This window comes from Xiphias gladius, chromosome 1, assembly GCF_016859285.1.
Source record: "Xiphias gladius isolate SHS-SW01 ecotype Sanya breed wild chromosome 1, ASM1685928v1, whole genome shotgun sequence".
In the NCBI taxonomy this organism is placed as follows: domain Eukaryota; kingdom Metazoa; phylum Chordata; class Actinopteri; order Istiophoriformes; family Xiphiidae; genus Xiphias; species Xiphias gladius.
The window spans coordinates 17,105,123-17,117,209 of record NC_053400.1 but is presented as its reverse complement, the minus strand read 5'-3'; the positions used below and the strand labels follow the sequence as shown (position 1 = coordinate 17,117,209).

The 12,087-nt window shown below is 38.5% G+C and overlaps 2 protein-coding genes across 3 annotated transcripts; one reads left to right on the top strand and one right to left on the bottom strand.

Annotated features, from left to right (window-relative positions):
- Positions 1-337: 337 nt before the first annotated feature.
- On the bottom strand, positions 338-5,776 carry cenpn (centromere protein N). The gene is made up of 10 exons (XM_040130959.1): positions 5,460-5,776; positions 5,151-5,196; positions 4,989-5,048; positions 4,356-4,429; positions 4,047-4,220; positions 3,348-3,449; positions 1,998-2,052; positions 1,713-1,822; positions 1,398-1,521; positions 338-686 (listed from the first exon to the last, which is right to left on the bottom strand). The coding sequence occupies exons 1-10, from the start codon at positions 5,628-5,630 to the stop codon at positions 565-567; spliced, it is 1,038 nt and encodes a 345-aa protein (XP_039986893.1). The 5' UTR covers positions 5,631-5,776; the 3' UTR covers positions 338-564.
- Positions 5,777-7,568: 1,792 nt separating this feature from the next.
- cmc2 (C-x(9)-C motif containing 2) lies at positions 7,569-10,201 on the top strand. 2 transcript variants are annotated; one of them, XM_040132789.1, is made up of 5 exons: positions 7,569-7,892; positions 8,213-8,286; positions 8,964-9,034; positions 9,124-9,195; positions 9,325-10,201. In XM_040132789.1, the coding sequence occupies exons 2-5, from the start codon at positions 8,250-8,252 to the stop codon at positions 9,406-9,408; spliced, it is 264 nt and encodes an 87-aa protein (XP_039988723.1). In that variant the 5' UTR covers positions 7,569-7,892; positions 8,213-8,249; the 3' UTR covers positions 9,409-10,201. The 2 variants fall into 2 exon arrangements, with proteins under 2 accessions (XP_039988723.1, XP_039988817.1); XM_040132883.1 differs by lacking the exon at positions 8,213-8,286 and having other exon boundaries at positions 7,570-7,892; positions 8,918-9,034.
- Positions 10,202-12,087: the final 1,886 nt, after the last annotated feature.

Here is a 12,087-nt window from a genome sequence, read left to right as displayed (position 1 = left end):
ATTATTTTAAGTCAGGCTTGAAAAAAATGTGAATCTATCCTTTAAATGGCTTTCACACAAACAGGCCCTTTAAAACAAGAGCTGTAAATGCCAACTTGTGAGGAGCTTGTGCACTTAAGATCACTTCCAGCAAACCTTTCACTAGCTGATAGGTGATGAAAAATACTGAAAAAAGATGGAATGATAGCTAGTGTGTGTGGTGAAATGACTTCAAGAGGACATAAGTTAAAAACTTCAAGAATATTAATCATCCTGCTTTATATTCAATTTGGACATACATACCATTTGGCAGCAGTAACATTCTGCCACTTGAACAGCAACAAAAGATAATAAAATGACATAAAATCATTTATTGACAAATACTGAGAGTTGCAACTGCAAGCGCATAAAGACATAACAGAACATTAATTGATTCTGAAATCCAGGGAGCCATGACAATTACAGAGCCATGTTAACAAGATGATCAACAACAGAATAGTAAAAGTAAACCATGGGTTGACTGTACATAGTAGACATAAGAACAGGCTACACTGTGAGTCCTTTAAATCGAGGGTCTGTGGCCCATCAGTTCTTCGGTGGGTTTATTTGTGAGGAGGGACCAGGGCCATTGTCTGTGATGACAAAATAGTTCCTTCCTTTTAGAGGAATAGAGGAGAGCAGAGGGGTGACAGGGGTGGAGGCAATTCCTGTAAAATATAAAAATACATTAAATTACTTGAGCTGACTTAAAAAAAAACCCCATAGGACTTGTTGACATGATAGTTAATTACAGCTATTTGTCTGGACAACGCTAACAACAGGCAGAAATCCATAGTAGAAAGGGCATGGATTTCCAAAAGCTTTCTTTTCTAAGAAGGTTTTTGTTCACAGAAGAAAAAGGACATCACACACAAAATATTTGTTTCTTGTATCTTTCCTGGATGGGAGGAACTATGACGTGAGAAAAAAAAGAGAGAAAGATGCCAAGAAGAACATTTGGAGAAATTGATGGGAATTAGGATGCATGTACTTCTCGTCTCTGACAGGAAATCTCACTTTCTACCTGTTGCTATTGGTTTCCACCTCCACTGGTGAATGTATAAAAAGCTCTCCAAGGATAGTTGTAAAGTAGGAAGGCAGGTTCAGGGACAAAGGGGTCTAAAAAAAAAAAACTCTCTCAGAAAATAATGCCTAGAATACACTGCCCATGACTTACTCATAAAGAATAACTTAAGAGCATTACAGTTTAGACATTGCCTCTAGAGTGTGTGCTCCCTCTCGTGGTCAAATATGCAATTACAAGTAATGTGAAACTATCAAAATTGTTTGCTGTATTACTTTGTGACCATGTAAATGTCATTTCCTTCCTAAGACACAAATGGGTTCTTTAATGGCTGTGACTAACAAATTCCTTGTACCTGAGGATGCACAATGCCTGAGTGACTCCAGGAGGTTGGTGCTTGCAAATTTAACAACACATCTGAAAGGCTCCTCCCGCTCTGTCATGGTCTTGTTGGCGTGGTCTCTGAATTTTGTCTCCAGCTGAAGAAAGATAAAAACAAAACATAATTCAGATGATCACAGCACAGAGTGATGCTGAGCGTTTTCATGTTTGCACAAATATAGTAAGACTGCGAGCTGTGACCTTTGTTTGTTCGATTCTGATATTTAACTACAATTCTACCTTTACACAACACACTGAGTATTTTAAATACAAGCATGCCTTAGGGTACCTTGTAAACTGCGGACTGTAGTTGAGGCAACATCCCATCACCAAAGGCCTCGCAGGCCATCTGAAGCCTGTTTGCTACATGCCCAGCTTGTTCTCTTTCTATGTGTGGGTCTATAAATCCAAATAAAGCAAAAATAAAAAAAAATAAATAAAATGACAATGCTGAATTTTACCAGAAATACATATCAAGACCAAATACATTAAGCCAAACAAACAATATTTGATCTGTGTCATACATAAAACACTGAAGTAGATTTGGCCAGGTCGAATGATTTGATAAACATACTTGAGACAGGTTCATTCTTTTCTGCAAGAGGGCTGGGATATTTAGTGGGAAACACCTATAAAAGAAAGAAACAAGAAAAGTCAGAATTCATTCAAAATCAAAATTCACAATATACATCAGCTTGATCTTCTTCTAAATATAAACAACTGGCTTCCACAGTCGAGCTTTTCATAAGAAAAGCTTTGTCAAGGTCTATAATAGGTTAAGACTTAGCAAAGAGTTGCTCTTTGTACATTGGCTCCCTTGACACAAACTATGACTTCTCAAATATTCTTAATTTTATTAGGTCTTACCAAGTGATGGTACTATAATGACAATTCTCACCATATCCAAACATTGCATATGCCAATAAGTACAAAGGTCAAACTTGAACCAGGAAATCGTTCTGCAACATAACTGACATTTACAACAGATTATCTGTAATACTTCCGACAGAATTTCCCCGTAATGACAAATATCTAAATAGGAATATCAATGCAATGCTTTTCAAAATTCATTGTTAGTGTTGTAAAAGCTCTGTGTTATCATTAATAAATGAGGGGGGGGGGTAAATAAATAAATAAATAAATAAATAAAAAAAAATCAAGCTTCCACTCTTCTCCAAAAAGGTAAGGTTTGAACTGTATCTGAAGTGCAAAAAGAGCGAACAAGGCTATTTACATTTTTCTTCAACGGGTGGTCCAGGTGGTCATCAAGGTCAATACCTTTTCCTTACACTATTATACAACATAGCTTTACTTAAATCATAAACTCTCCAGTACATGATGGCACAGTTCAGTGACAGAGTGGAGTAATGAATCAACGTGTTCAAACCCAGTTTATATAGATGGGTGCTGAATCCTCACAGGCAAAATCAAAAATCAGAAGTAGGACAGCCCTCCACCTAAATTGGTTATTCATGCATTGCACGGATGTTTTGTGCAGCTGCCTTCCCTCAGCTTCTAAACTGGCAACAGTGTAACAACCAAGCATAGGTGAGCTGTATAACATAATCAAGTGCAACGATGTAGCCTCTAAGAGAGCTTGCATCCAATAACAGTCATTCCAAGAAGGAGCTTGCAACAAAAAACACCTTTAATAACATACATCATATTATAAAAAAGCAGGACAATTTAAAGTCTTCATTCAAGCCAGATAGCATTAAAGTGCCCAGATAATGAGCCCCAAACCACTTTCTTTGTAAAAACTTCTATTCTCGAAACCCACCGAGAGTTCAGTGACAAACAATGCTCCAATACTTAACAGTAATGATTAATATAAGCGGAAAAAACAGGGCATCTCGTTAGAGATTAAGGTAACTTGGAAATGTGAGGATACACTCTTATTCTGTTGTAATTACAACAGGCTTACCTGTTGATATTGCCTCATCAGCAGGTCCCTGATGGCAGTGAGTTTCCGTCCACTGAGGTTAGCATCCTTAATACCGTGATATCTGGTGGACAGAACCAAGGCCTGCAAAGCACATCACTCTGTTAGAGGGAAATAGAAAGACAGAAAAAACAGCTACCTTGGCAACTGTACAAACAATGTCAGTATTAAATATAAGGGTCAATTACGTGACGTTAAATTTAAAAGGGTTAATATTTATATTACTTACTATATTACTATTACTTCCATGCCTTCTTTTTGTTTGGAGAACCTAGTCTAAAATGTCTGGTTTTAATCAATTTTGAGAGGATATGTGGGGGATGGTGGCAAAAATGTCGATATGGTGTAACACTTTTCACGAAATACTTAAACTTACTTAAAAAGGGTGAAATGCTCAATAAGACACCTTATCCACTAGACTGGCCTAATCTTACATTAGAACTATTTATTAGTAAATCAAAGTAGTGGAACATCATTGTTCTGAATATTAGAATTATTTAGAGAATCATGTCAGTCAAGTCAACTTCCTGAACTTTCAAGGAGCCATTTTGTTAATATTGTGCAAGACAACCATGTGACAGGACATGATATCACAGAGAAAGACCCCTGGTGACCCTCACTGCTGCATGCCAAGGTTAGTGAATCTCTTTTAAAATCAGTTAAAATATACTCATTCCTCACCTGGGATAACAGGGGCTTATGCTTTGATGTCAGGCTGGTCACAAAGACATAAGGGGTTTGAAGATGGTGAACAACATATGTTGGTTTCAGGTGGTTGGGCCGAGAGAAGCTGTCTCCCCATGCAATCCGAATCCATATAGCTTCATCTGTGTGCTTCTTTATTTTGAGAGACACCTTGAATGCAATGCCCAAACAAAAAATTTAAATATAGGATGTTAACACAGAGAAGCCCATAAAATATCTTTCAAGGATGCAACTGTATAAATAGTAGGATTTTGTCACTAAGTTGAGGCGGAATATCTGGCTTACATGGTTTACGAGCTCTCTGAGGTGAGATTTAAATTGCTCCTTGAACTGTGTCAGCTCTACAGAGTGAGCATCATCTGGAAAACAGAAAATGTTAAACATACATTAAAAGTTTAATCTATTTTATCTAAACGCTGCAGAAATGGGAATGCATTTGGTAGTTAGTACTTCGATTAACAACCAACATGTGGATATCTTTACTTAACCTGCTAAACTCCACCTGCTCCACATGCTAAGCACTGTTAAGACAGTCACAATGTATGATATAATTTAGGCCAGACCAATCAGAGTTCAGATCAGAATTCAATGTAATGGTGCAGCCATAAGAACAACAACATGGGTTTGAATAGTAAACTCAAATTAAGCATAATATTGTTTTTTTCCCCGGAAAAACATATAAGGAGTAGATGCGTAACACCACCATACAATGTGCAAAAAATATTGACCTTGCTACATAACTGTAAAACACATAATGACCCAGACACCAGGAGGTTATTTGACTGATTAAAATGAGCACATTTTCAACCAGAAAGAAAACCCAGATCCACCAGCAGCTGCAGTGTTAGGTTAGAATAAAAAGCTGCAGGGGCTCCCAGCCCTCCATTGTACAAGATGCGTGTTCTTGTTTTAACATACCTTCAGGGTCCATGAGCTGGAGGGCATACCACATCCCCTGGTTTGGATTCTCAGTGACATCTGAGAGACAAAGAAACCAGAGCGTTAAAGCGTTGCTGGGTTGCTGGCACGGTGTGATCGTTACTCAAGTCAAAAGGACAAAAATCATTTCACTTGACTGACATATCATCTCGAGTTCTGTGATGTGTTTAGCTGTCCACTCATTTTCCTGTGGAGACAAAGACAAAGAAGTGCGGTCAAAGGAAAGGAAATCCACACAAACGCTAGTTAAAATCAAGTGACGCTGATTCCTGTTGAAAAGCATTGAGAAGTGACGGTAAATTTCAAATGGCGTCACATTAAACGTGGCGAGGATGTGTTCAGCGTCGAATTTAACGACCCACTTCTGCAAGAACATGCTATCAGCTGACTAAACGGGTTGCCAAGCTTTTTTGCACACTTCATATTTAACACAACAACACCGGCACATACTTCGCAGATGGCGAGCAGTTTCTCCGTCAACGCCCATTTTGACTGCGTAAAATCCACGGATTGCCGCTGCGCCACCGTCAAACGGCCCCATTTGTCCAGCGTTGTTTTTAACATCTGAGTCGGTATCCGTCTTATGAGTCGCTGCAGTAAGCGCCGAGTAGAGTCATCCATTCTTCTCCAGGCAGTAGTCGAAATCTAGCTCCTGCCCTTGATGATAGCGTTCGAGTTTAATCCAACTCTCGGCTCCGTCCAACGGGCGCGGTACAGTTGAGAAAATCCAAAGAAGCCGCCGACAAAAGAGCAAACGAACCGACCAATCAGATATAAACAGACAGTCTTACGCGCTCTCTCTAGCGCCCCCCCTTGAGTTGGAGTGGTAGTAGTCTACTGCTGCTACTACCAGTACCCGCTAGCACAGACGTCCAATGCCGCCCCTGCGGGGACTGCTCTCTTCATTAGAACATTTTATAAAAATTATATTACTCTGATTTTATCACATTTTTAAAAAAAGTTTCAAAAATTGAAAAAAGAAAACTATTTAAAATACATTTAAAACATAGGAGAAGATCAAACATTTTAGTAAGATTTAATAAAAATACACAAGGCAATAAAGAAACAATTTAAAAGTAAGATTAAAAAGCTGTGTTATATACTCCTCATAAATAGAGGAGTATATAAGGAATATACAGTACAACACATAGATGATTAGTAGAGTAAGAAAAAGGTCAAAAGAAGCTCTGCTACACAAAATTATGTGTATTTTTCAAGCATTTATTTCATCTTTGGTTCTTCTCTCTTAAAAACTTCATAATTTCATCTCTTAACATCTATAATGCAAAATTCTGAATATGGAAAATCATTCTTTGATTGAACTTAAAACCCTGTTTGAACCCTGATTGAACCGTTATAACAGGTCACATAGCAGTATAACAGTCAGGGGCCACAGATCCATATGAACATGAGACTAGGTATAGTTCAATAATTGACAGTTTATTAAATTTAAATAAGTACACAATCAATTTATTTTTAAAATACATCTTTACACTTTAGCTAAATGCTTATGGATGTGTTTAAAAATCTGATCTTAGAAATGTTTTTAGCGTAATGATTTATTCACAAAACTATTGCTGGTTGCAACAAGGTTGGACTGTTGCAATGTCCAGCCATTTAGCAATCACCATGTGGACAGTGGACACCACTTCTCCCGTCCATCTCCTCTACAGCATGTTCATAATCTGCACTGCGATATGTCTCATTGTCGGATGTTTTGTGTGTTTTCCCCCTCAGTTTGTTCTCACTTAGCTCATCCAGGAGAACTTGCACAAACAATCTTACTGAGAGTAGCATGAACTCATGGTGTGACTGAAGGGAACGATCCCAACGTAAAATTACCCTGCTACACACAATTATGGAGTATTTCAATTTCTATTACTGTCTGCTGATTTTTAAATACTATACATTTTACATACTACATTTATCTGACAGCTATAGCTACTACGAACTTTGCAGATAAAGATTTTACGTAGATTATTTAACATATGATTGGCTTTTAAAATACTTTCAATTAAATTTTAAACCGCCCAACAATTTGTAAAGTAGGTAACTGGCTTCATCTCGAACAGCATGCAAATGTTGCATTTACCCGTAATTTTTACAATGTGCTATTCTGCTTATACTTAAGGATCTGAATACTTGATCACCACTGGGTCAAGGGGCCATGGGTGTTAGCATTCTGTACCAAAGTTGAGTTAAAGTAAAGTTGAAAAATACTGTTGCTTTGACTGTTCACAGGCCAAAGAGATAACATTTAGCTACCGTTAACCGTGTGTTCATATTGTCATGTGCATCTCAGTAAACCTAAAGGTTGAGTAATTTAACGGTTGCTGCATTTGAAAACACCACATTCGGATCTAGCTAAGAAAAGAAAAAAACAGAGCGGTTGCGCCGGTGGCAAAACGTTAATTGCATCAAAAAAGCAAAAACGGACGCACCGTACGGGGAAGCCTCTTGTATCTCCTGTAAATTTCCGCCATCATATGTCCCGCCTCTTGTAAGAACAACGCAAATCATTGGTGGGCCGAGGAAAAAAACGGACGCCGATTCGTTGATGGTTGTCGTCACTCAATGCGCTGTCACGCAGTTACGAAAGCTTGGACAGTTGTAACAGGCAGCATGTCCTACTGGTCCTTGTTTTTTTTTGTGTAGGTTATATTGATGTTAGTAAAGCTATAGAAGATTTAGTCGAAACTGTAGAGGCATTACAGTAACCCGCGTCGTTATTCAACGGGAAAGAAGACGGAAGTCCTCAGTGGCTCTTCCGTGGTTGCTTGGGTTTACATGCTGTTAACGTTAGCTGAGGCCCAGCGGCTGTTTAACGTGACATTTGACCGAGGTGTTCAGGAAAACTTCTCAGGTGACACCGCCTCTCTACTGGTAAGGGTATCACGGTGATATCAAATAACTTGTAATAAACGATTGGATGTACAGTATGTATAAACCTAGTTATTCTGTTACAATACTATATCAAAACTCAGCACAGTGCCAAATGTCAAACACCTCATAGTCTATTCAAGCGACCACGTAACCCTGATCCAGAGTCTTCTCATCAATGCTGTACTGTTAACATGAATCTAGAGGATTCAGTGTGGATGCAGGTAGTTTACAAAGCCACGGTGTTACATTTGTCCCAGTGTTGTACACTCCCTCTCTCTCTCTCTCTCTCTCTCTCTCTCTCTGTCTCTCTGTGTCTGCAGGTAAGTGTCCACTGGAAGAATAAACTCCATCATCACAATGACAGCTCAGGAAGGAGAGGGATGGGGAGGCATTAGTATCCTTTAGGAGAAATGTCCTTGGCATAAGTCCAACAATGCTGAGTTGACATACTTGTATATGCAGTAGAGTAGTGCTGAAACAATTCGTGGAGTGATTCGTTCGTGGTTTAATAAAGCATTAATCAAAAACAGTTTTGTTAAAATCAATTAATTGTTTAAGGCATTTTTCAAGCAAAACTGGGTCCAGTTCCAGGTTTATGTAATGATATCCTGTTTTTTTCTCCATTTTACAAAGCTGAAAATTGACTATCTTTGGCTTTGGTACTGTTAGCCAGGCAAAACGAAATTTAAGATTTGAATGGTTCTGGGAAATATTGATGAGCATTTTTAAATTACTTTTAGGCATTTTATTAACAAGATGATTAATTAATGGACTAAATAAACAAATTAATAATGAAAAGAACCACAAGTTGCAGCCTCAGTATGTAGATTTGATGTTTAGCGTAATCTTATGTAATGTAAATGTGCAGTACAGCAGAAGGCAAAACTTTTTTTAAAGGCAAACCTAGCTGCATATGATGCATTTCAAGATGTATTGTCACCAAATCACATCTATTATAATAATATTCTAATGTTTGTCAACTCAGTACTCCTGAATCAGTGCTCTTCTTGTTTGTGGCTTTTCAGTATTGCTGCAGTGGTTCAGTAAACCCTTAACTCAGAATGCACCCTGATCTGTCGCCTCACCTGCACACGGATGAGTGCAATGAACTAATAACTCGTCTAAAGCAATGCCACGCAGAGGTACATCATTCTCTAAATTCTTATATTGCTGTAAGCTTCACATGCACAGAAAGTAAAACAATGTAAATCTTGTTTCCTGTTACCCTCAGCACAATGTCCTGAAGTTCTTTGGAACGTGCAATGATGTGGACCGTGCTATGCGTCAGTGCCTGAAGAAAGAGGTCTGTCTGGGTTTTTTTTTTTTCCTCCTTTCCACTTTGTGAATAAGACACAAGAACCGCTCTGAATACTGACCTTGGTATGTTTTTTTTTTTTTGTCATCTATGTTTTGTTTCCTTACCATTTAACAGAGACTGGATAAGCGGGAGCGCAGCAAGCAGCATGCGCAAGAGATGAAAAGGAGGCTGAAAGAAGGGCCCAAGGAGCATGTCTGAAGGACATTTTACTGCATTCAGATACACATTCAGATATTCAGATACTGGGGCATTGGATTAAGCATCGCACTGTGTAACATGCCTCACCTGCTGTTTTTGTGTCAAGACAGAGCAAGGGTTGCATCTCTGTCTCTTTGTATATTCAGAGGAGTGTGGGTCATATCAGCAATCACAGGTCTAAGTATGATGTGATAGTGTACATCAACTAGTTCAAGATGCTGCTGTTACTGTATATTATTGCTTCGACTATTAATTTGATATTAGTTGAGAGAAATACAAGTAGAAAGGTTATTTAAATGTTGGGCTCATACAGTACAAACCTGTTTAAGATGTACAGCCTACTCCTATATTTACTTTGTAATGAACACTTCTAACCAAAACTTGCAGTGTTACCAGAACATACTATGCCAACATTAAAACAACAACATCTAGTACTTTGGATTTAAAATTGCTGTTAGGGATCCTCATTTATTTCCCCTATGTTAGCAGCATACTACAACTCCATCAAAGAGGTTAGTGTAGCTGGTGGCAGAACCCTTTCATCCAACCGTGATTTTAGTTGGCAGGACACCTCAGGAATATTCTGGTCCATTTCAGGTGCATATAGGATGCATATATAAAAAGACCCAGGGCAGGAGAACCAGTGGCTTAGTTACTCTCACTGTGAGTATACATACAGTACATTCTGTACATATTCATTGTTGTTTGAAAGGTTATTTGAAAGGGGAATCATATTGATTAATGAGAAGTTTAATTCCTTTCAAATAAAGTGAAATGATCCATTAAGAACCGATTATTGCTTTGACATGGTGTGTCATTGTAAAACACTGTGAAATAGCCATCCGGATGCAGTTGCATGAAAAAGTTTGGGCACCCGTGGTCAAAATTTCTGTGAAAAATGTACTGTGAATAGTTTCATGAGTATTTTAAGCAAGATTCCTGTGTTATTTCATTCTTTTACAGTTCAAAATAACAAAAAAAGAATAAGGGCCCAAAACAAAAGTTTGAGCACTTTGAATGGTCAGTACTTAGTAACATCCTGTCTGGTAAGTTTCACAGCGTGTAAAGGCTTTTTGTAGCAGCCAAGAGTCTTTCAGTTCTTGTTTGGGGGATTTTCACCCATTCTTTCTTGCAAAAGGCTTCTAGTTCTGTGATTCTTGGGCCGTGTCGCATGCACTGCTCTTTTAAGGTCTATCCACAGATGCTTGATGATGTTTAGGTTAGGGGAGTGTGAGGGACGTGACAAAACCTTCAGCTTGCTCTTCTTGAGGTAGTCCATTGTGGATTTGAGGTGTGTTTAGGATCATTATCCTGTTGTTGAAGCCATCTTCTTTCCATCTTCAGCTTTTTTACAGACGGTGGGATGTTTGCTCTCAGAATTTGCTGGTATTTAATAGAATCCTTCTTCCTTCCAACAGTAAAATGTTCCCTGTGCCACTGGCTGCAACACAAGCCCAAACGATGATCGATCCAACCCCGTGGGGGTGGATCCTACGCGCAGTTCTCTCTGAAAGTTTTCATGGTCTTCCAGACCTCAACATGACCTCCACCGTTCCCGTTAAAAGCCTTTTCTTAATTACATTACAAACTGAGGAAATTGCTACCTGAAAACACTTTGCTATCTTCCTATAGCCTTCTCCTGCTTTGTTGGCATCAATTATTTTAATGAATACTAGGCAGCTGCTTAGAGGAGCCAATGGTTGCTGATTTTTGGGACAAGGTTTGAGGAGTCAGAGTATTTAAAAAGCTTTGAAATTTTCATCACCTGACCTTTCCTAACGATGATTGTGAACAAACCATAGCCCCAACAAGCTGGTTAAGGTCTGAGAACTTGGTAAAAGTTACCCGAGAGCTCAAATCTTTTGGGATGCCCTGCCTTGTGTATGGTGCTACTTTCTTTTTTTCACTGTAAAATTGTACAAAACAAAAATGATACACACTAATAATACCAATTATACACTAATCTTGCTTAAAATGTTGAAAAGAATGTTTCACTTTCAGCTTTATGCCTATTGGAGATCAGTTCATCTTCTACTCACTGAACTACTCAACAGAAATTTTGATCAGCAGGGCCCAAACTTTTTCATGCCAGTGTATCTACTAGTCTTGAAAAAGTCCTAAAAATCATCGAAATTAGTTTCCTCAAAAATGGCATTAGAAGGTCTGTTTGAGCAAAAAATAGGATGTATTAGTAATTTAAGCAATAGTAAGTAGTTGTAAGCCCTACAGTCCGTAACTGGTTTCAGTCATAACCTAATACTTTGGATGGTATGGTATTAAAAAACAAAACAGATATTAAATTGCATTCTATGTGGTATTAAAAAGGAATTAAAAAATGTTAAATTTAACTTCAGCTGGTAAGTGTGGAAGGATGCACTCTGGCATTGGATGTGGATGGTGGCCTCAGCCTCTCTTCAGCTGTTTACTGGCTCTTGGTCGATGACCTTGTGTTCTCGTGAATTAAAGTTTACTTTTAGGTCACGAGAATACTCCTGAGCCACTTGCTGAGTGAAGACTGTGAGATGCTGTTAGGGGCTCAGAATCATAACTGTTTGGACCTTTTAAGGCGGAATTCTCTTTACCATGTTGTTCCGAAAGGTCTTCTGTGTTTGCAAAAATTGAAGAGCAGGTAACACCACCAAAACCTGATTGTAGCAGGCCTTTCACATTAGTGAGAAG